At 34.7% G+C, this 25,266-nt stretch overlaps 1 protein-coding gene across 3 annotated transcripts in view; it reads left to right on the top strand.

Moving 5' to 3' along the window:
- The window catches only part of ITGAV (integrin, alpha V), a 95,763-nt gene that overhangs the window by 19,898 nt on the left and 50,599 nt on the right, over positions 1 to 25,266 (top strand). For 2 of the 3 annotated variants that reach the window (XM_011936493.1, XM_011936496.1), the window contains exons 3-6: positions 11,086 to 11,177; positions 14,253 to 14,367; positions 19,687 to 19,748; positions 22,234 to 22,279. In XM_011936493.1, coding sequence (XP_011791883.1) covers positions 11,086 to 11,177; positions 14,253 to 14,367; positions 19,687 to 19,748; positions 22,234 to 22,279 — 315 coding nt within the window. The remainder of the gene's footprint in view (positions 1 to 11,085; positions 11,178 to 14,252; positions 14,368 to 19,686; positions 19,749 to 22,233; positions 22,280 to 25,266) is intronic. The other variant, XM_011936495.1, reaches the window with a different exon arrangement.

Below are 25,266 nucleotides of genomic sequence, written 5' to 3'. Positions count from 1 at the left end.
CCTCTCCATTTCCAGCTGGTAGAGCCATTGGTATTCTTTGTCTTGTGGTTCCTTCCCTTATCTTCAAAGCCAGCAATAGCTACTGGGGTCGTTCTCATGCTGTATTACTTGAACATTGACCCTACTGCCGCCCCCCACCCTTGTGATTTTAATGGGTCCACCTAGATAATCCAGACTTACCTCTTATTTCAAGGTCCTTAATTTGATCACTTCTGCAAAGTCCTTTTTGCCTTGTAAGTTCATATATTTATGTGTCACTTTCTGGGAATTAGAAGTTGAATATCTCAGGGATATTATTCTGCCTACCACGGTGCCCTTTTATGTATTTTCTTTTTTAATTATTTGTTATTTTTTTCTTTAAAAAGGAGAGATGGGGTCTTGCCATGTTAGACCAGCCTGGTCTCAAACTCCTGGCCTCAAGCGATCCTCCCATCTCAGCCTCCCAAAGTGCTAGGATTATAGCTGTAAGCCACAATTGATATTGGTTATACTGCAAGCTATGCTAAGACAAGAACCATGCTTATATAAGTAGGCATTGCTGTCTCTCTTGTTCTTTTTCTTTTGGCAGCTTTGGTTATAAAGAATGCAAACTAAATTTAGAAGATGTAGGCTCAGATTCAGACTCTGATGCTTATTAACTGTGACCCTGGGCAAGCACCATCCACAATTTCCCCATTTGTCAAATACGCATAATACCTACCTCTCAGGGTTGCCATGTAGATCAAATGAGATAATGTTAGTCCAGCGTGGTGGCCTGGTGGCTTATGCCTGTAATCCCAGCACTTTGGGAGGCAGAGGCAGGAGGATTGCTTGAGTCCAGGAGCTTGAGACCAGCCTGGGCAACATAATGAGACCCCATATCTGATTTGTTTTTTGTTTTTTTTTTTTAAAAACAATGTCTATGAAGGTATTAGGTTGGTGCAAAAGTAATTGTGATTCTTGTCATTACTTTCAATACTTTGTAAACAAGAAAGCATTATACAGGTGAAGAAAGGATTGTTTATGTTGTGCCCATATTAGAACTGTAGGGAACTAAATAAGTATGGAAAAGGAAAGAAATAAAGATAATTGTGGATATTCTTAAATTGATTATAGCTTGGTTTGCATTTTAACTTCTGTTATTGTGACATTTGAGAAAATCCTCTTCTTATAACATGTTTTCCTTTTCTAGGGAAGCAGATGTTACTGATAGACTGATCCTTGGCCATGTTTCTTAGTAATGTGTGTGTGTGTTTTTTTTTTTTCTCCCAAAAAGATAGACTGCTAATGTGCATTGAGAAAAGAAACCATGTTTCACCACCGTACGAAAGTCTTTTTGCTTAGAAATGCAAGCTTACCTACCTATTTGTTAAGTATTTTTTTTGGTTGTTGTTGTTTTTTATTTGTTTTTTTAAAGGAGAAGCTCCTACCTTTATATTCCAAATACAGTGAATGGATGTCAGCTACCACTAACCATTTCTGTCATACCGAAGGGCATAGGTCAGATTACTATTTTTCCTGCCCGAAACAGCTTGCTGTAATGCTTGACATTTGTTCCTAGAAGGGCCTGGCTGTAGGTTGAGAGTAAACCTTGGCTATGCCAGTTCTATGGTCAAGAAAAATGCTGTGGAATATTTTCTGGGTATAACTAGATTTTGTATTTAATAGAGAATATAAAACATTTAGCTGTTTTCTAGCTTGTGCAGTACAATTTCCATCTCGTTGCAATTAAAACACTCAGGCAGACCCTAAACTAACCTCCTTTAAGTTTTACTTCCTCCTATTGGTGAATTTTCTGTCTTCCAGAGTTGTGTCTAGGTATTTCTACAGTTGCAACTGTCCTGTACACTAAAAAGTTAAAAAGAAAAGTAGGGCCGGGCGCGGTGGCTCAAGCCTGTAATCCCAGCACTTTGGGAGGCCGAGACGGGCGGATCACGAGGTCAGGAGATCGAGACCATCCTGGCTAACACGGTGAAACCCCGTCTCTACTAAAAAATACAAAAATCTAGCCGGGCGAGGTGGCGGGCGCCTATAGTCCCAGCTACTCCAGAGGCTGAGGCAGGAGAATGGCGTAAACCCGGGAGGCGGAGCTTGCAGTGAGTTGAGATCCGGCCACTGCACTCCAGCCCAGGCAACAGAGCGCGACTCCGTCTCAAAAAAAAAAAAAAAAAAAGTAGTTTCCCTTCCCTTGTTAATACGAAACAAATTTATACTAAGGAATTTTTAAAAATAAAAATGTTTCTCCTGATAAAATCTGTTATCCTGTTACAGAATTACACAGAGAGCTGGTAAGCCCTTTAGAAATCTTGTAGTCGAATTCATTTATTACTAATTGACTGTCAGTCATACAGTTAGTCAGTATTTTAATGTTTTCAGTGTTTTACTGAAACCGAACTCACAAGCTCTTTTAAAGTCTCTTCCTTTCCCTGCTCACTTTGACCTGACTCAAACCGTTCTTTAGGACTTAACATAGGATTGGCTTTCTTTTTTTTTTTTTTTTTTTAATTCCCAGTAAAGAGTTTTTGTCTTAAAATGTTAGATGCTTTCAGGATCATTTCCTTCTCATGACTAGAAGGAAACAAACCAGCATTGATAAAGCAGTGAGTGTTTTCAAAAGGCCTGTATTCTTTGTGCTGCACTACAGCAGGAACATCGGAATTGCTCATGGAAGAAGAGGGAGATTTTGATTCTTTATTGGCTGTGGTAGTAATAACTAACTAACTCAGTGAATACCAATCCCAGTGAAATGAGCTTCATTCCTGTTTTCTTCTGGTTCTGCTTTTCTAACTCTTTTTGTTTATGTTTGGGAAACAGCTGTATCTTATGTAAAAGATGTTTCTGGATGGTTTTATATAAATTAGTAACACTTTGTCATATCCATGGATTATGGCTGCAGAACTCGTTTTTGTATATATAAATGATTTATTTTTTAGACACTTTGGATTTGGGGACCTTGGTCTCTTGGCTATTTTAAGTCAGTACAGGTAAGCTTCAAGAGACATTTGAAGACACTTTGGAAGTTTATAAAGCAAATTGTCCTTTCATTATTAGTACTGTTCTAATATCTTACCACTACCTATTGTCTGTCAGAGTTTCTTAAATAAATTAACAAACTGTATTTCCTTACTAAATCAACGAAATCATTAAGCACCATTTTAGTCTTCAGTAGTTATCTAGAATTTTTATTTTTTAATTAGTTATTTTATGCAATATTCTACTCTAATAGTTTGATTCTATCACATAGAATAGAGGTTCCTAGGAAGGTTAATGCTTAAAAAAAGAAGGAAGAGGTTCCTAGGAACGTTAATGCTTAAAGAAAGAAGAGCTTGTGTAATTAAAATTTTTTCTTGAATTTTATGAACTAAAATTCCTTTACATGTGTGAGATGAAAATGTAAACATAAAGTTAATTAAGAGGTGATGTGGGAGCTTCAAACTAAGCTTTTGCATATGAGTATTGAAGGATACTTATCCACACTACTTTTTAAAAAACCTTTAAAACATTTTATAAATAATGCACATCCATTGATGAAGATATGAGAAAACCAGACCTACTTAAATCTCACCACTCAGGAAGCCAGTGGCCATAGGATATACTTTTGTGTGTGTATTTGTGCATGTGCCTTATGGCCTGTGTATATTCTGTGTGTCTGTGTATAAAAACGCAAAATACATAAAGTTATTATTTACTCTGTCTCCTATTCTGTTGGACATTCTGTTGTTTTATAACAAAACTTTGACATGCTTATTAGTCTTAGTTTGTATTAAAAAATATTTTTTAGTTAATTTTTAAAAAATAAATGTAGAAGTCATAGCAATGTGTGTTTCAGGATTTCTGATATATCTTTGCCAAATAGGACAATACTGACACAAGCAATATTTGAACCAAATTTGATACTATCTTCCTTTGCCTGACAGGTGAAACATATGTCTTATTTTAATATTCATTTCTGTTCTTTCTGGTAAGCTTGAGTCTTTTTTCATAGGCTTATTAGCTCTTTCTGGATTTTTAAATTTTGTTTTCTATTATCCATTTTCATTCTTGATCTATTATATTATTCATTTTTATTCTTGGTCTATTACTCTTCTGACACATCTATTTTTAATTAATTTTGAAAAAGTCATTTCATATATATTTATATATGTATATATATACACACACACACACACACACACACACATTTCTGTTCAATGCCGCAGGTACTTTTTCTCCTGACAAATTTGTCATTTTTAAAAACAGCTTTATTGAGATATAATTTACCATAACATTGACCTGTTTTAAGTGTATAATTCAATGAATTTTTACTATATTTATAGAGTTTTATAGCTATTACTACAGCCTAATTCCGCAGCATCTCCATTACCTTAAAAAGAAATGTGTCCAACATCAGTTTGTCCCCATTTGTCCTCCTGCCCTAAGCAGCTATTAATTTACTTTCTGTGTCTACATATTTTGGTTTTGAATATTTTATATAAACAGAATTATATGATACATAGTCATTCATATTATAGCATGTGTCAGTGCTACATTTCGTTTTTATTGCCTAACAGTATTCAACTGAATGAATAAACATTTTGTTTATACTAGTAGATGCACATTTGAGTGTTTTCTGCTTCTTGGCTATTATGAATAATGCTACTCTGAACATTCATGTGCAAATCTTTGTGTGGACATATGTTTTCCTTTCTCTTGGATAGATGTCTAGGAGTGGAATTGCTGCGTCATATGGTAATCTACATTTACCTTTTTTAAATACTGTCAAACTATTTTCAAAAGTGGCTGTACCATTTTACATTTCTATTAGAAAAGTATGAGGGTTTCAGTGTCTCCATATCTGTATGGACACTCATATTCTGTCTTTTTTATATTATAATAACCATCCTAATGAGTGTGAAGGCATATTTTGTTGTGGTTTTGATTTGCATTTACCTGATGATGATGAATGTTGAACATCTTTTCTTGTGCTTACTGGCTGTTATTTCTTCTTTGGAGAAACATCTATTCAGATTCTTTGCTTATTTTTAATTTAGTTGTTTGTCTTACTGAGTTGCAGTTTGTTTTTTTTTTCATATTATTTAGGATACAATTTTTTTATCCAGTATTTGATAAGCAAGTAATTTCCCCAATTTTGAGGGTTGTCTTTTTACTTTTTAAATGGTGTTTTTGAAGCACAAAATTTTTAAATTTTAATTGGCTAATATATCTACTGTGTTGTCACTATGCTGTTGGTTTTCTAAATCATTGCCTAACCCGAGTTCATGAAGATTTATTTCCTTGTTTTATTTTAAGAGTTATATAGTTTTAGCTCTTACATTTAAAAATGCCTGTGATCTGTGTTGAGTTAATTTTCTGGTATGGTTTGAGGTATGGTTCCAAATTAATTTTTTTGTATATGGGTATCTAGTTGTCCCAGCACCATTTGTTGAAAAGACTATTTCTTTGCCACTGAATTTGCTTGGCATTGGCATCTTTGTCAAAAATCAGTTGACTGTGAATGTAAAGGTGCCTTTGATGTACTATTTATGTACTACTAAAAATACTCAAAGTGTCACCATTATAAATATGTCACCATTGACTATTGTACACATTCAGATTTTAGGCATGCTAGTATCTGAATATTTGCAGCTCTGAATCAATGGAATATGTTATTTCAAAATAGCATTGGGTTACAGATAAATGCATGATAGCAGTAGTTGTCTGACCTCCAAATCATTTTCTCTCAAATTTCTCTTATGGTATTTATGGCTCTCTGAAAATATTTTGTATAATTATGTATTACTTTTCTCCTTCAAAAGCAAAGACTTATCTGTCTCATTTAATGCTATATTACTAGCATATAGACATAGGAGGTACCCATTTATTTATGATTTATTTATTTAAATGGATAATCAAAGAGATTTCTTCCACTAACCTGTCCATTTTTACATAATAAATAAGCATGCTTTATTGGGAGATTTTTTTCCTAGTAAATTTGTTACAGGAAGTACAACTAAGCAAGTGATGTTTGAAGTAAAAAGCTACTTAAGAAAGTCTGTAAATTGTCTATGAATGCAGGGTGGTATTGTTTTAATAGCCTTTTTTTTTTCTTTTTAGTTTTTTTATTCATTTGTTTTAGCAAAAAGTAAGTTAAGGACCTGAATTATTTCATTATTCATACAAGTCATAGTAATGAATAGGAGCCAAATGACTAAAACCACATTTAGCTTCAAAATGGAAGTGGACTCTCTTGCTTTTCTAATGCTTTAGCATTCTTGTTCACTTTGGCCTTTTCACAAAAAGGTGACATAATCTTGTTCCAAGGGATGCTCTTTTGGTATGAAAAGAAGAAACAGAACATTTTGCTTAGGGTAAGAAGGTAATTGTATCTTAAAAATAAGCACTGCCCATAATTGTCCAGCAAGTTGAATGCCAAATGTGTTGACAGTGCCTTTGGAAACACCAGGGAAAAAAGTTGGCTGCTAATAAGGAGTGGAGTCGAAAACTACAGCAATCTGCTTTTCTCATTTGCTTCTGTCCTCAAGCATGCAGTCATGGGAGTTTGATAAAATGCAAATGACAAGTTTGAAAACCTGGCAAAACAGACATGAAATTTTCAAGTCTCTAGTGATTTACTTGCTTATTAATTTCAAGTTTCTCTAGCAAAATTTTCCTGTGTATTTTTGAAAGTGGTAGTACAGAGCCGTATGTTAATTTACATAATACAGAGCAATTTCTTCTCAACTTTATTAGAGAGATTTAAAGATTATTAAATAAATGATATTTAAGATTTAAGTTATTTAAATACTTTTATTTAGATAATTAAATAAAATTATTTTATTGTGTGAGATACTCTTTTTTCTTTTTTATTTATCTGGGTGAACAGAGCTAATCTTCCAATGGCTTTTGTGATTATGGACAGAAATCTTGGTATTCTTGGCTGTTGCCTGCGAAAGCATTTCTTCCAGCCCTTGAGTTTCTGTGGTTGTCTGTGTCCTGTTTCCTTTTCAAGTGTGTCAGCATAGTCCAGGCCATCTGAGGAGGTTCAATAACATTCTAAATGCTGACTTCAGGGCTGTGATTCAGAATATTTACTTCACTCATGTGCCTCAGGATAGCTGCCAGTTTCAGCCAGGCCATGAATGACCTTCTTGTCAGTTTGTCTGGAGAGCAGGCTTTCTTTTGCTTTCTCTTCACCCACTCTGTTTGTACTTCCTCTGGGTGAAACTTCTATGTAATGTTGAATCAAGGATTTTAAGACTTGGTCTCCAGAAGAACAATTTTGATTAGTAAAGAAAAACTTCCTAATGAGCAAACTTCTTAAAAAGATGGTAACATGAGCCTGTAACTCTGTTGCAGCTGAAGGCATTGAAAGCAGTGGATGATGTTTTTCTTTTTGAAGACCATTGACTAAGTTTTGGGTGCCAATGTATGCCAGTGCATTATATCCAGTTATACTGGACTACTTTGGTTTTCAAAAAGATATGTCAAATTCGTACTGATTTTGCATGAATTTTCTAGCTTAAGCTAACCCTGATGTCCTCAAAGACAGATATCCATAACTGTTATGGCAAGGGATGTTTTTGATACTTTTTTAAAGAAATAGGAAACAGAACATGGTAGCTCTGCAGGCCTATGCTGCTTGACAGTGCCCAGCAGCATCCTGTGCCACCATATACAAGTTTAAAGAGAAGTAACATTTGTTAAGAAAAACATTCATGGAGGTAAATTTTCAAAGTGGTAGGGAGAGATTGGATAACCTTTAATAAAGAATAAATTTCACTTTTCAGGAATATAATAATCGAGAAAAAATACTTAGCATAGAAGGCAACTCAGAAATCCCATAAAGCCCATTCTTAGCATGGCATAAACGCTCTTGACAAAAGTGGGAATGTAAATTAATACAGCTACTATGGAGTACAGTACGGAGGTTCTTCTAAAACTACAAATGAAACTACCATATGATCTGGCAATCCCACTGCTAGGTATTTATCCAAAGGAAAGGAAATCAGTATGTCAAAGAGACATCTGTGTCCCGTGTTTATTGGAACACTGTACATAATCACCAAGATATGGAATCAGTTCAGGTGTCTAACAACAGATGAATAGATAAAACATGGTGTGTACATATATATGTGTGTATACATTATTTTATATATATATATATAATGTATATATATTCCTGTCTGTGTTCAGGTGGAAAAATGGTGTGTGTGTGTGTGTGTGTGTGTGTGTGTGTGTGTGTGTGTTCAGCCATAAAAAGAATGAAGTCCTGTCATTTATGGCAACATGGATGGAACTGGAGGGTACTATGTTAAGTGAAATAAGCCAGGAACAGAAAATTAAACACTGTGTGTTTTCACTCATAGGTGGAAGCTAAGAAAAAGTTGATGTCATAGAAGTAAAATGTAGAAGATACTAGAGGCTGGGAAAGGTAGAGAGAATGGCGGCAAAATTATAGCTGGATAGGAGTAAGTTCTAGTGTTTTCTACCACTGTAGGATTATTACAGTTAAAAATAATGTATTATCTAATTTTGAATAGGTAGAAGGAAGGAATCGAATGTTCCCAACACAAAAAAGTACTAAATGTTCAAGGTGAAGAACATGCTGATTACACTGATCTGATAAGTATAGATTATATGTATTGAAACATCACTATGTACCCCTTGAATATGTAAAATTATTATATATCAATTAAGAAAAAAAGGCTCTTGGCCAGGCAAGGTGGCTCATGCCTGCAATTCCAGCACTTTGGGAGACTGAGGTGGGCAGATCACCTGAGGTCACGAGTTCAGGACGAGCCTGGCTGACATGGTGAAACCCTGTCTCTACTGAAAGTACAAAAAATTAGCTGGGCGTGGTGGCATGCGCCTGTAATCCCAGCTACTCGGCAGGCAGAGGCAGGAGAATCGCTTGTACCTGGGAGGCGGAGGTTGCAGTGAGTTGAGATCGTGCCACTATACTCCAGCGTGGGCAACAGAGCAAGACTCTGTCTCAAAAAAAAAAAAAGAAAAAGAAGAAAAGGCTCTTGATAACCACTCCCTTCCTGATCATTCTCTGTAGTTACAGTGAACAACTCACAATTCTCTTAAAAAATTCAAGATTATCCACTCTTCTGTGAATAGAGAAACACACCTGAATTTTCAGTTAGGATTTGAATCCAGAGTGGAGGGAATAAAGTTTCTAAGCAAGAGGACCTCAGACCCAAATGCCTGCAGGTGGGAATAAGCATGACTTGTTTCAGAGACTAGGGATGAGGGATAAGAGCATTCTTTCACATAAAAATAAGTGTATCAGCCAGGCATGGTGGCTCACACCTGTAATCTCAGCACTTTGGGAGGCTGAGGCAGGTTGACCTTGAGCTCAGGTGGTCAAGACTAGCCTGGACAACATGATGAAACCCTGTTTCTACAGAAAGAACAAAAATTAGCCAGGCATGGCGGCATGCATCTGTAGACCCAGCTTCTCTGGAGGCTGAAGCGGGAGGATCGCTTGAGCGTAGGAGGTTGAGGCTACAGTGAGCTGTGATCACACTACTGCCCTCCAAAAATAGAAATATTCCTAAATTTGAAATTGAGGGATATATAGGGGATTGATTAAATAAAGTATTCTGTGGCTATATAATAGGATACTACACAACAATGAAAATGATATTATAGGTCTGCCTTTATAAGTGGCTTATTAAGCGTTATAATGATAAGTTTAATGTTATCTGAAATATTGACTTAATATCTGTTTTACATATAAAAACATGCATATATTCATGAAACAAGTCTTTAGGATAGATAGTAATGTGTTAACAGGTCATTTCTTTATAATGGGGTTGTGGTATTTAGATTTATCTTTATATATGGCTTTGTTTTATGTTTTGGTTTGTTTTGTAATGAATAAGACTTTTATAGTTAAAGTAAATACAATAAAGTGTTAAAAAGGTGAGAAGGTACCATTAGTCTTGTACATATACTTTGTACTTATTGATTACTATGTCTTAAATATTATTTTGAAAATTTTCAAACCTGTAAAAATTTGAATTTCAGTAATACAATGAACAATGAACAATACACTGTTCACCTAGCTTCACGTATTGTTGCAGACATTGTTACACTTAACCCCTAAATACTTCAGCATGTATCCCCTATAAACTAGTACATTTTCTTATGTAACTACAATATAGTCATCACATATTAGAAACGAATCATTATTATGAATAATGTAATATTAATAGTAACAATGTAATTATTGCTGAATTATACATTATTACTGTTATCTAGTTCACAATTCACATTTCCACATTTACACTCCCAATAAAGTCCTTGTAACTTTGAAAAAACTTATTTGGACATAAAATTCAATCAGGGATCACATCTTACATTTGGTTGCCATGCCTTAGTGGTCTCTTTTAATCTAGAAGTGTTTCCTACTCATTTTGTCTTCCACGATATTGACATTTTTGAGTACTATCCCAGGTGTGCTGTAGGCAAGTATACTTGTATTGGTAAGAATATAGTGATGTTTGGTCTATCCCAATGCATCATTTTGTTTTTGACACTGGAGTTTTAGTGTACAGAAATAATTTTCTCAATAGTGAGGACTGAAGTAATAAAAATAAGTGTTTGATTGGAATGTGCCATATTGAACTCTTTTTTCTATCAACCAAATCAGGTTTCCTGGATTCTAATTCTTGCATTGTTATGTCACAGGCACAGGTCTCAGTCTTGTCTTTTATAGCATTTTACACAAAAGTGTTTCCTACCATTTAATTTTCATAAATATCTTTATGCCCTACAGAAAGAACTTCTGGGAATAGATGATCATACGTATTTGTTTAATAATTAATTATCTAACTGTTGAGCAACTGGAAAACTATTTACAATTGCTTTTTCAATCGTGTATTATGATAATTAATGGGACTAATAATAACACCGAGGCACTTCTGGGTTATCATGTATTCTATGTTTCTGATTAGTTGAAAGTCTCTAGTGTATATAAAGTGTATATGAGAAAAATAAACAGTGGAGTATTTGATTAATCAAAGATGTACTATTTTCTCAACCTGGCTGGATAAAAATAAACTGTTATGTTAAGAACAGTATATTTTGGGTCTTACTACTCACAATATTCTTTTTTAGGCAATAGAGATTATGCCAAGGACGATCCATTGGAATTTAAGTCCCATCAGTGGTTTGGAGCATCTGTGAGGTCGAAACAAGATAAAATTTTGGTAAGTCTTCTGGATATTTATTCACAGGTGAGTTTAGTCAGTTTATGTAGAGACACAGGAGGTTTTATATTTTCAAGCTGATAGTAAAATTCAGTGTGCTTAAGGGTGCAAGGTATAACAACATAAGACAGCTCTGATCAAAGGCCACTCTGTCCAAAGAGGCCATCTCTCTTGCCCTTCCTGAACAGGCTTTCACTTCTTTTCACCCTCATTCCTACTTTGTTTTACCTGCCCCACTTGATAGTTCCTATCAGTTTATTTCCACCCAGCCAAGTATAGGAATAGTGTGGCTTTGGTTAACAAATGCTTTACTACTTCCTCTCTTTCTCTCTCCTTTTTTTTTTTTCCCTGAGATGGAGTCTTGCTCTGTCACCCAGTGCAGTGGTGCTATCTTGGCTCACTGCAACCTCCGCCTCCCAGGGTCAAGCAATTCTCCTGCTGCAGCCTCCCAAGTAGCTGGGATTGCAGGCATCTGCCACCATGCCTGACTAATTTTTGTATTTTTAGTAGAGACAAGGTTTCGCCATGTTGACCAGGCTGGTCTCTAACTCTTGACCTCAGGTGATGTGCCCACCTCGGCCTGCCAAAGTGCTGGGATTACAGGCCTGAGCCACCGAGCCCGGCCACTTCTCTTTGAAAATACAACATGATGTTGAAGTGGGATACAGAACAAAGAAAAACAAAGTAACAACCTTCCTTCGCCTCATCTCCCCGTATGCTGCTGTCCATTCCTCTGCTCCTCTTCTCAGACACTTTCTGAAATGTTTTCTATGGTAGCCATCCTAGTTCTTTACTTCACATTCCCTTTCCTATGTCACCATTGACTTTCAGGTCCCTGAAATTCGCTAGCATTTATATATATGTACATACATACATACCATTATGTTTTGTTTTCTCTGCTGGTATTTATTTTTATCTTTCTTGCACTCTCAGCATTATTCAGAATAGTCAACATCCCTTTTTTTTTTTTAACTAAATTTTTCTTCTCTTGGTTTCTGTGAACTGTATTTTCCTGGTTTTTCTCCTATCTTACTGGCTGCTCTTTTGTAGTCTCCTTTAGTGGCTCCTCTTCCATTCAATTGCCAAATATTGGGGTGTCCTTGATCTCTGTGTAGCTTCCTTTGCTTCTTCTAACTACAACTTTTACCTAGAGGTTCCTAGTCTCTCCTATGGCTGTAAGTATAGTCCCCAAATCTATATCTCTAGCTTTTAATTCTCCCTGGACCCTTTAAGTCATATTTCCAGACTACCTATTTGGCTTCCAAATGAACGTGGCCAAAATAGGATTCTTGTTTCCTTCCATGAAAGAAGAAAAACAAATAAAAAGCTATTATATATATATATATTTCCCAGTTTATTAGGAGGCCTGATTTTCCGCCCTATTCACTAGTGAGCACTCAAAATCTGTCTCAAAAATATATCTCACATTTATCAGTAGATCTACATGTCCGCTATTTCTACCCTGCAACAAGCCACCATCATTACCCCCTTGGACCAATACAATGGCTCTTCTCATCCTGCTGCTGCTTCTCTTACCCTAACTGCAAGAAGGACCAGAGTGAACCAGAGCATTTTACCTTGATTAAAACAGTCACGTGGCTTTCTATCACTCTCTGAATAAGTATGATAAGCTCATACTGTCTTAAAAACATCTCCAAAAACAAGTCACTGGCTATGTCTTTGGCCTCCTCTCACTCCATCTTACATACTAAAGCCAGGCTTGTCTTTATTTCTTCCACATTCCAAATCATTTCAGTTAGTGCCTTAGTGTTTGTGTTCCCTCTGCTTGTATTAGTTGTCTTTATGATTTCTACTTGGCTAGCCCTTTGTCATTCAGATTTCAGCTTTAATTTAATTTCCTCAGAGACCGCTCTTCCTATTTTAATTATTTACATAGTATTTATTATTGCCTTTATTTTTTCATCTAATTGTGCTGCATTGGATTTGCTTAGGAGGTGAAGTTTCAGCAGACTTTAAAGGATGTGCCACATTTCAGCAATTGGAGGTGAAGGATTGGGTTAAGAGTGGAGATATTCTAGGCAGAAAGAGGTGCAAAGAAGCAGGAGTAAGCAAAAGGAGCAGGCTACCCACTCTGGAACATCAAGTACGTGTAGAGAAGTAGCTGCTATGACCTACTTTCACTGTTTTCAGGGTACATATAGAATAAGTCAGTACTGATGTTCTGCGGTGCTTATGTTAGCACTTTGCTTCAAAAAGTGTTATAGAAAACCAATTAAACCTTTTTCACTAAATGAATTGTTACACATTTGGTAGATTACTATGCTGTTAAAACATTCATCACTCTGCTACTCTACGTGGTATTTCAATCTAGAATGCTGAAAACAAAAAGGTCAGTTTTATTGGAAAGTAAGTAAATACTGCACATTCTTTTGCTCTCTTAATAAATTATTTGCTGTATAATTTAGGGGATATATTCCATATGCATGAGTGTTACTTAGTTCAAAACCTAATTTGGTCTCTACCTTTAGCATAGCATATTGCATCAAGAAATATACTACCTGAAATAACAATTTTTCTAACTATTTTGAAAAAAAATTTGGACCACAAATATGGCCTTCGGAATAATGTGAGACAAAGACTTCTTTTAAAATCTTTATTTACCACTATGGTAAGGAATTTAAGGTATAGGATAGGTTTGATTAATTTCTATGAATGCTTTGCAAGTTGGCCAGGTGTGGTGGGTGTGTTAGCTTACAACTAGCATGTTGGGAGGCTGAGGCAGGAGGATTGCTTGAGTTCAGTTAGAGACCAGCCTGCGAAACATAGTGAGACCGCGTTTCTACAAAAAATTTTAGAAAATTAGCCAGGCATAATGGCATTCACATGTGGTCCCATGCCACATGCTACTCAAGAGGGTAAGGCCAATTACTTGAGCTCAGGGGTTCAAGGCTGCAGTAAGCCATGATCACGTCGCTGCACTCCAGCCTGGGCAACAGACTGAGACCCCATCTCAACAAAAGAGAAAGTGGTGTTGTATTCTGAAGTAGTATAGAGCATCTGAAACACTAAATTTTTAGAAAATCTTTATGTCATGGACTAAACCTTTGATTTTAGGCCTGTGCCCCATTGTACCATTGGAGGACTGAGTTGAAACAGGAGCGAGAGCCTGTTGGAACATGCTTTCTTCAAGATGGAACAAAGACTGTTGAGTATGCTCCATGCAGATCACGTATGTACAGGATATTGTACCAGCCTTTAAGAAGAGGGGTGGGAAGCCTAGTTTGTTAAAAATATGTGTGTGTGTGTGTGTGTGTGTGTGTGTGTGATGAAAACATATAGACATATTATGAGAACAAAATGAAAACAATCCTACTAAGGTAAAGAGATTACAAATGCGAAGTAAACAGGTTTACTTTTTCTAAGAACTCATTTTCATCTTCCTTCATTCGTATATGATTTTCAGAACCTGTATTTTTGATGACTAATAGTCAAAAGATGCTCAGTTGAGCTTCTCTAACAGAGAAGATGTGGACCCTACAACCAAAGATTCTGATTCAGTAGCTCTAGGTCAGGCCTGGGTACCTGAATTTTTAACAGACTCTACAAGGCAATTCTGATACCAAAGTTTGAGAACTCCTGCTTTATACTAATAATGATGTCGAAAATAAAAAATATTATGTCTTAAAGAGCCAAAGTTTATATAGGAAGATGAACATTGAACTCAGGAGTCTTGACTCTGAATTTTCCTGCTCTTAATCAGAGTTTCTTTGTTAACCTGCTACCAAGCCCACCCCTTTTTGGTGATCCAGAGGATTTTATGCTCTTTGCTAATATTACTTGAAATTTCAAAAGGAATTAATATCATGACTAAAGATAACTTGAAGCAATTATAATTTTGATTATGCTTTTCCAAAATCTGTACATCCTCTTCTCTTTGGAGATTCCAATCCTTTTGTGCCCCGCTACTCTTTGCTGAATTAGCTACTACTTTAGATCTTCCTTATACCAGAAGCATAAAAATAGATTACTGAAATGTGGTATAGTGTTTATGCCTAGAGCCCTTAGGCCATTATTTTTTGTGTTCCACTGGTCACCACATAGTTTATTAGAGAAAATTAGTAACAAATGCACAACATGTAAGACTCTTACTTCTATATTTGTTTTGTCCATGTTAGGTGACATGTGACACTAGGTCAAAGGGACTGTTCTGTCTTCCAAATTCTAAGTAGTTAAACCTACGGGAAACTGCAGATTATTTCAATAAACACTTATTTTCTTAGCCCAACACTTTGATCCTACCTATTATAAGTGGGAAGTGAACATTAAAAGAGTGATACCTACCCAAATCTGTATTGTTTGTTAGGAAAGATAAAAAATTAGGTTAGAAAGCATACAATGCACAGGATGAGGGAAATTGAGGCTTTATCCTCAGGGCTTGGATGCCATCTGTACTGCCATCTTTATGTTGGTATTTTGGTTATGGTACTGTCATCTTTGGTAGTAGGTAGAGAATCTGAAGATTAAATTTGTATTTTTAATTTCTTTATTGCAAAAATGTTCCTATTTGAGAAGATAATTTAATAGCTATGAAGAATGAGTTAACCCTTGTATGCCAGGTTTGTTACTTATTACTTATATGATGTACACACATACACAATACACCCTTATTTTCATTTGATGCATGTGGGAACTGAGAATCACATAGTTGAGGCAATTTTATTTCCACATCTCATGGGGTTAAGAGTGGGGATATTCTGGGCAGAAAGAGGTGCAAAGAAGCAGGAGTAAGCAAAAGGAGCAAGCCACCCATTCTGGAGCATCAAGTACGTGTAGAGAAGTAGCTGCTATGACTGACTTTCACTATTTTCAGGGTACATATAGAATAGGTCAGTGTTAAAGTTCTGAATGGTCAAATGAGGATTTAAACCTAACTTTGTCTATTCCAAAAGAACCTTTCCTCTACATTATTCACAATAGAAAATATTTTCCATTTCAGTTGCTTCTGTATTAAGCGCAGCTTTTCTATAAAGAATACCTCCTGCTTTCATGACTTAGGTTTGAATAATTCCTGATATATAAGAATATATGGAAATCTCCTGAAAACATGCATTCTAATGATGACTCCCTTGTTCACAGAATGCTCTTATTTGGTTTAGGCACAGAAAGTATAAAGTCATTTAAAGCTATATTTTCTAAGGTATCCAAATCAGGTCAATGAACTGTGGCTTGTGGGCCTCTTTTAGTGAATGAAGTTTTATTGGAATACAGCCACACCCATTTGTTGATGTGTTATCTGTAATGATCTAGTAGAGTTCTGAGAGTTGAGTTGCTACACTATGAGCCTAAAATATTTACTGTTCGACTTTTTACAGGAAAAGTTTGCTGAACCCTGATCTAAATAATAAAACCTGAAATCTTAGGGAAAGCTTAAAGAGCAATCTCAAAAAACAAAAAAGCAAAGTGCATGCCTTTGTTTCTTTTTTTTTTTTTGAAGTTTTCTTTTTTTTTTTTAAATTTATTTATTTTTATTATACTTTAAGTTCTAGGGTACATGTGCATAACGTGCAGGTTTGTTACATATGTATACTTGAACCCTTGATTATTGTACATGCTTTTTGATTCAACCTTTGAAATATTAAACCACCTATAATAGGCCTAAATTGTGAAGGGCATCTTGTTTGGAGAAGAAGACTTAGGAGTGGAAGTCTGAGAACCTGGGTTATATTCTGATTTTCTGCTGACAATCCACCTATAGCTGTGGGTAATTCACCTAACCACTCTGGGCCTTTGTTTCATCATTGGTAAAACACCAATTCACACAAAAAATTTCAGAGATATAAATTTAGTGTTTTTTTATCTGTTTCATACTTCAGTAAATTATGCAAACCAATAATTGGTTTTATGAGGTGGTGTCAGTTTTGTGGGACTACATTGCTAACTTCTTAGTAACTTTGCTTGTCTTGGTGGCAGATTGTGGGTTGTTTTGTTTATTTGTTTGTTTGCTTTTGGGTTTTTTCTTTTTGTTTGTTTGTTTTGGTGGTTTGGTTAGTTGGTTTGTTCTGTTTTTAACCTGACTTATATGGACATCCTGGATAAGGAATTTCACTGTCTGTCACTAACTTACCTTATTACTGATTACATTTGCTTTCAGCTTTTTCATAACTGCATGATAAAACCTCAACTCTTAGGAAAAGCATAAAAAACAACCTCAAAAAACAAAAAAACCAAGTTACTTAGGGAAATTAAGTAACTTGACCATGGCCAACCAGCTAGTAAATGAGAGTATAGACCTGACCCCACGCGTGTCTACACCCCTACACTGCACTGTCTGAAATCAACAATATACTTATCATTTCCTGAGCAATGACAAAGGACATTATGCAGTAGACCAGATGTTCTTCTGTTCTAAATTGCCTAGCCACGAATCATATGATGCGAATACCCTTTCAACTCCATGCTCAGACTGAATCTTCTGTTCCTTCTGTCTGCTTTCTGATGCTAACATTATTTGAACATAGATTTTTCTCAGTAATGATTTCTAGTTGGCTTTTCCTTTCCCTTTGTCATTACTCAGGGAATGATAAAGATATTACTGATTTAAGACAGTGCAGTGTAGTGGTATAGGCACCTCTGGGTTCAAGTCCCACTCTCTTATTTACTAGCTGGTTGGCTATGGTCAAGTTACCTAATTTCCCTAAGCATCAGTTCCATTATCTGTACAAATTATTGAGTAATAATAGTATCTCTCATAGGATTGGTATAAAGACTTAAAAAAGATGATGTCATGTAAAATGCTTTAGCATAATACCTGACTCAGAGTAAAGGCTTAATAAACCCTAGCTGATCTTACTGTCAGAATCAATAATATTACTATTTGTAATGTCATTACCAGACCTAACAAGTGGGAGAAGTGTTAACCATCTGCAGGAATAAGTACCAGAGCCTGCACCAAAATATTTTATATTCAACATAAAGTCTTTAAATTGGCAAAAGCACTCAGTTTAATATATACCTGTTAAGAAAATTTTAAGGGACGGTCATGCTTTTTAACTGGATATTCTGGGAAACCAAATAAAGCAGATAATTGTACAGTATGATAATCAAAAAAAGGATGTCTTTATAAATAGCTTGAAATAGTTCCCCAGATGCAACTCGAATAAAGGAAATAAATAGCTGACTTGCTCTAACTTGAGGTTAGAGCAGAATTCCTTAGTCTGATTCACTGGACGCTGGAAACCCCAGCCCCACATTTTCCCACTCCCTCTTGGTTAGAAAAATTTACGTTGGTTTAGCATTATACTCTTGAGGCTATTTTCTTTAAAAAAAAAAAAAAAAAAAACTTTTAAAAAATTTAGATATTAAATATGTAATCTTTGGGCAGTTTCCAGGCTTTAAAAATGGGTTCAAAATTTCTGATGGGATTATTTGGCAGAAGTCCTTAGAAGTTTGTCCTTATGACTGAAAACAGATATTTTTGGTTCCTGTATTTGGGTGGCAAATAAAGTAACAGTACAACTTTTTAATGTATTTGTAACATTGGCCACAGTAAGTCTTTGATAACTGAAGGATAGTGTTTTCCATTGTTCTCTGTTATTCTCAAAGTAAATTAAGGGGGAAGTGTTCAGATTCATCCTTACATGTGTTCTAGGTACTGTATTGCTCATGATTAAAATTAATTTAAATTAATTGGCTGATTGCTCAGAATTAGTCCCTTTCTGTGAGAACTACTAAAAAGGGAACAACTACACAAGAGCAAAACTATTGAGCCTACTATGGTTGGAAAATACCTGAAAGTATCATGAAAAGATGGTTACTTTAATTAGATCTCCATACTAAACGTGGAGGAGAGCTTTATATTTTACTTTTTGAAGAGCATTAAGTTCTGGTCTGTCCATTTCCTGAAATTCTGAGCTATGTTAATTCATCTTTGTTGTTGGCTATAAAATGTATGTGTAGGAATGTATGTATCTGTTTGCTGCTATTAAAAATAACAAAGGTCTTAGGGTAATAGGAATAAAGGAATTTCAGATCAGAACTTTTAACTTGCAGATCACAACTTGTTAGTGTTTTATGGAATCAGTGAAGTAGGTCACAACCGCAATCGTTTTTCTAAAAAAATAGAATGAAATAAAATAGAAAATGTTAGAGTGTATTCTATACAATAATACAAATATTGTTTTGTAAGATTTTAAGTTGTCTCTGTATGTTTTATACACACAATGTGTGTTGGGTTGTGATATAAATTATAATCTTTTTGTGGATTGTAGATAAAAAAAAGGTAGATAAAATTTATTATTTTAGTTGGTTTCTTTGTTCTCTGGTTACTGGTTCAGGTATTTAATCTTTGTTTCCATATCTGAGTAAATGGTGCTGACAAACATGCATACTAACTCTCTTGGAATGTGGTAATAACTAAGTGCCTGAGTGAATGACCACTCTCAGAAAATAGTACATTATCTTATGATTCTAGTGATACCAGGTTTTCTCATGTTTTGTTTTGTGTTCTTTGTTTTTGGGTTTCTGTATATTTCCAATCTTTTTATTTTAGAAGATATTGATGCTGATGGACAGGGATTTTGTCAAGGAGGATTCAGCATTGATTTTACTAAAGTAAGTTCTCATTTAAGACTGAAAGAGATTCAGACCTTCCTTACTGACTGAACTGTGGTTAAAAATAAACTGGTCACTCAGCTCCTTTACAGCTGTTACCTCTTTAATGAAAACAGTTAATAAAACGATCCATTCATTTTGACATTCTTTGTCTTATATTATTCCCTCCCTAGTAAACATTGCTTATTTGAAATAGGGAGACATCCCCTATCACTCTGGGAATGGAGGAAAGTAGACAATCTCCTCAGTAAATGATAGGTAACTATTATGACTTAATATTAACATTTCCAGTTATATGAATTTATAGCATATTAAAGTTCTACATTTTTAATTAAAATTGTTTTTCTTACAAAAGCTGTCAATGAAAGCTTTATTACAAAATTAGAGTTACATAAAAACAGGGAAACATGCATGTTTGCCATCTATTATGTGCCTATAGGCACTAAGTGAAGCTGACTTCACTTATGTAATGTGTAATAATTGTAAGAAATCTCATAGGCAGGGCTCTGTGTATTTTTAACTAAATTAATATTCTCTTCAGAATTGATATTTTTAATCTATTTTCTGAAAATAAGAATTCCATTTAAATGTTCAAAGGTAAATTTTCTGAAGTACTTTTCTTTATTTACTTTTCTTTTGTGTGTTTATTTATTTTGGTGGTGGGGGAGTATGCACATTTTGAATATCAAATTGAGAGTATTCTTTCTAGAGAAATCTAAAAAATATGTTGATTGATTGTGTGTAGCCCTTCCTTAGAAAGCTTATATGTAGACTTTCTTAGAAATGTGAGCAAAGAGGAGTGCCTTAAATGTATGAAAACAACTGAAATTGAAATAATATGATGCATAAGAACTAATAAAGCATTTTTCTTATTTTAAAAATTTGTAGGCTGGGTGCGGTGGCTCATGCCAGTAGTCCCAGCACTTTGGGAGGCTGAGGTATGAGGATCACTTGAGCCCAGGAGACCAGCCTGAGCAACATAGTGGGACACCATCTCTACAAAGAATTAAAAATTAGCCAGGCATGATGACATGTGCTTGTGGTCCCAGCTATTTGGGAGGCTAAGGCATGAGGATTGCTTGAACTGCAGTGAGTGAGGCTGCATTGAGTCATGTTCATGCCACTGCATTCCAGCCTGAGCAACAGAGCAAGACCCCGTCTCAGTTTTTAAAAACAAATTTTATTTTATCCATATTTGTATTTTATTTTTTTTTTCTAGACTAGGTACTGATAATTATAGTTAACTCTTCTTACTAGGTAATTTGTTTTTAATACTCTAAATTTCATACTATATTACTCAAAATTCAGAATGTAAGTAAGCCAGAGATAAAGTATATTAATAAATATTAGGTTTAAACTTGTATGATACATTTCCAAATAGGTATTATATATTTTTAAAATATATAATGTCCATCTTTTCTGTATTTATGCCTATACAACCATAACCCCAAAAGTATTCTCATACTGTGAAAGTCATTGCTAAATTAGGTGTTCACTTTCTTAAACACATTTCTGAGAAAAGGGTGTCTTTTTAGGGCAGATGACTTAGAAGTGTCTTTTACATAGCCAAGGCAAAAGATTGTCTGTTGAAAGCTTGGAAGGGCTATATGTACATTTGGAGGGGAAAAAAATGTATCTTACCTCCAGCAAGAAGAGATTTCTAAAATATTGTGCTCAAACACAATATACCTACAATTAGACACTTTTAGTTAGTTAAATGTAAGAAATGCTAGGCAAGCATAATTTGTATATGTATAATACACCCTGAAAATTTTATTCTCAACTTCACTCCTGTTTAGATCTGAGACACTAAAAGTATTTCCTTTAGCAGAAAATTCTTCAGTGATTATAGAAAGAAAATTTGCTGTATATAGTCACAAATTTAATATACAAAATTAAGAAGTGACTTTAAAAAATTGTAACCTGATAATACTTTGCATTAGTACCTCATTTCAAATATGTGAAGCAGCCAAGATCCACAAGAAGTTGTATATTTTCATATATTAAATGAATACATTATAACTTTTCTTTTAAATTTTGTTTTAGAAAAGATACAGTGAAAACCACTGAAACTGAGTTAGATGAATTTGAGATTTATGATTTTGTTTTACCTTAATATTGATTAGATAGATAGATAGGTAGGTAGGTAGGTAGGTAGGTAGGTAGGTAGGTAGGTAGGTAGATAGATAGATAGACAGATAGACAGATACATATAAGACTCAGCGCTTTGAGAGGCTGAGCTGGGAAGATTGCTTAAAGCCAGGAGTTTGAGAACAGCCTGGGTGAGGGAAGACCTTGTCTGTACGAAAAAAAAAAAACAAAAAAAAAGGCATCTTAATTAACCTGGTAATGATATAAAGATACATTACTGTATTGTTCAGTCATATATACAAATACATATATATCTTATGTTTTTCATTGATTTCTATTTTGAGAGATACTGGTTCTTTAAATATATACCTTTTTGTTGTGTGATTTCATCTAGGCTGACAGAGTACTTCTTGGTGGTCCTGGTAGCTTTTATTGGCAAGGTAGGTTAATATTTTTTAAATTACAATTATTGACTATGTGTCGCTGATTCACCTGGCTTATTGTATGCCTATGACATTTTACAAATCATTTTAAAGAAAGAAATGGAAATACAATTAAAGTATATAAACACTCCATTTTACACGGTGTTTTTTAAAAGAATATAACATATATAATATATATTAAATGTGTATATATTCCTAGAAGAAAATAAACTAAATATTTAAAAAGTAAATACATACTTTTATGTTAAATATATTTTAAAAGTAAATATATAAAGTAATTTTAAGTAATTTATTTTTATTGTGTGTGATATATACTTCTTCATGTCTATACTCTAGGGGCCATGATACAATCATTAGGCAGTGTGCAAAACCAATCTGTATAGGCCAACTGTGGCATTCTAAAAGTTGCAGGTTTTGAAAGTATTTTGAAGTTGCTCGTTAGGATATTTAAGTGATTCTTTTCTTATTACTGATATTGAGAATGATCTCTAGGTGTTTGGGGACTTCTTAAAAATTGAAGATCTTTTGCTGGGTGCACTGGCTCATGCCTGAAATGCCAGCACTTTGGGAAGCTGAGGCGGGAGGCTCTCTTGAAGCCAGGAGTTCACAACCAGCCTGGGCAGCAAAGTCAGACCCTGTCTCTGCCAAAAAAATAAAAAATAAAAAAATAAAGCCAGGTGTGGTGGCCCACGCCTGTAATCCCCACACTTTGGGAGACCAAGGTAGGCGATCACCTGAGGTCAGGAGTTAGAGACCAACCTGGCCAACATGGTGAAACCCCGTCTCTACTAAAAATACACACATTAGCTGGGCATGGTGGTGTGGGCCTGTAATCCCAGCTACTCAGGAGGCTGAGGCAGGAGAATCACTTGAACCCAGGAGGAGGAAGTTGTAGTAAGCCAAGATCATACCACTGTACTCCAGTCTGGGCAACAGAGAGACACTGTCTCAAAAAATATATATAAAATAAAATAAAATTAGAGGATCTTATTAGGTTTTTAAAAAATATTAAACTGGCATTGATATAAAGATACATTATTATATTATTCTTCAGTCATTCTGGGAGGCCTAATTAAATTACCATTCGAACATATGTACAACAGATTATTGCTGACAGTTTGAAAATAGGTAACTAAATATTTGCTTTCTTTGTGTATCATTAGAGATATACAATTATTTATCTCATTAATATATTGACATATTTAGTTTCTGCTAAAAAGTACTATTTATAAGTTGAACTATTTTGTATTAGCATTCTGATATTCAAGCATTGTCAGTGTTTGGAAGAATTAGAAATCCTTTGACTATATTGATTTGAAAGTTTCAAATTTTACTCCTGTATTCTACACTATGCTTTCCTGAATTGCTTCTTTGTAGAAAAACTCATGCTTGCTTTTGCCTTGTGGAGAGGGAAGCTAAAGAAGGAGATTTACTGGAGGATGACAGGATGGAAGGAGAATGAGAAGGAATGAAAAATAGGAATAAGTGAAATGTTGAAAGGGAGGGCAAAGGAGGGAATAAAAAAAGACAAAATTAAGGCATCACAGACAGGGATCAGAATGTGATCCCTGTCTCTTTCTAAAACATAGCAAAACTGAAAAATTGGAATTTCTATGGATTATACATCTATTGGGAAATAAAATGATTTAGAAAAATTATAATTGAGTTTTACTGTTTTACAACAAAAATAGCAGTTCTAAAGTACATATGAGAAAGTAGGGGATATTAATACTTTCTAGTTAAGATATAGAAATACAGATTTATTTTTCTTCTTTATTGCTGACTGTGTCATTCAGTGGAGGGGAAGGAAGTATCTGATGAGGATGCCTGGGAACCAAAACTGTCAAGGAAGCTAAATTTTGTGATTCTCAGTTAGGACTACTTGTTAACTTTGTCTTTTTAAGAGATATAGCTGTGAACATGTATGAACTATTTTTTAATGCCATGGGTATTGCATAAATGAGAGTAATATTAATAAATAGGAATGTGCAACAATTAAGATACAGTAATAAATTAGGACAGAGGTACTATTAATATATTTATTAAAATTGTATTACAAGTTTTATGTAATATATAGCTAGCAGACTCAGTGAATTGGCAGATAGTATTTTGTTTTAATAACATTAAAATCAGCAGATGTCACCCTGAATAAGTACATTAGAATGAATTTTTCCACAGATCTCAGAATTGTAGTTGTTAGAATGGAGAAAAGAATGTTTTATTCAGAAGAAATAGTGAATTTTCCTCTGTTCTTCGATTCAGGAAATGTTTATTGAATTTCGTATGTTCTTGGTACTGCTTAAGCCCAGGTGATGAAGTAGCGATCAAGACAGAGAAAGTGTTTCTGTCCTGTAGATTCAATCTCTGTGACTGAACAGATGGGAACAGGACTGAAAATGTTAGCTGTTACACATTTCTTTCTAAAACAGCAGGAATGATAAGAGATTATTGTATCCATATTGTGGAGACAACATGTAATAAACCAGCTATGCTTTCTTGGCATGAAGGGCAAGCTGATTTTTGTGTAGTCATCTAGATTTCTTGTCTGCTTAATAACAAGGTTGTGAACAAAGGTGAACTCATCCATTCAGGTTGTTTCCTAAAGATGTTTAAATTACTAGTTAAAAAGATATCAATTGAACCAATCATTCTGATTATAAAGGTAACAGTATTGTTTCAGTGAATTTTTCATGTTTTAATGGGTTAGTTGGGTGATAGCCTTGATTTCATTATTCCATATATTTAACATTGCTTTCTAGTGGTTTAAGACAAATCCTGTTTTCTTAAAATTTTATTAACAGAGACTGATTTTAAGTACTGGCTTAAACAGAAATAATTTTAAGTTAAGAATATCCATTTTCAAATTGAGTATGATCAAGGAGAATTATGTAAGGCTAATAATTAGAAGTACTAATATCTAATATTGTTTTATTTCATGCAGGTACATTATCTGCATCATAAAATCATAAAGATCCCATTTGAAG

This window comes from Colobus angolensis, unplaced genomic scaffold, assembly GCF_000951035.1.
Source record: "Colobus angolensis palliatus isolate OR3802 unplaced genomic scaffold, Cang.pa_1.0 Scaffold153, whole genome shotgun sequence".
NCBI lineage: Eukaryota > Metazoa > Chordata > Mammalia > Primates > Cercopithecidae > Colobus > Colobus angolensis.
Note: the sequence above shows the minus strand (reverse complement) of the source record. Positions and strands in the feature narration are given on the sequence as shown.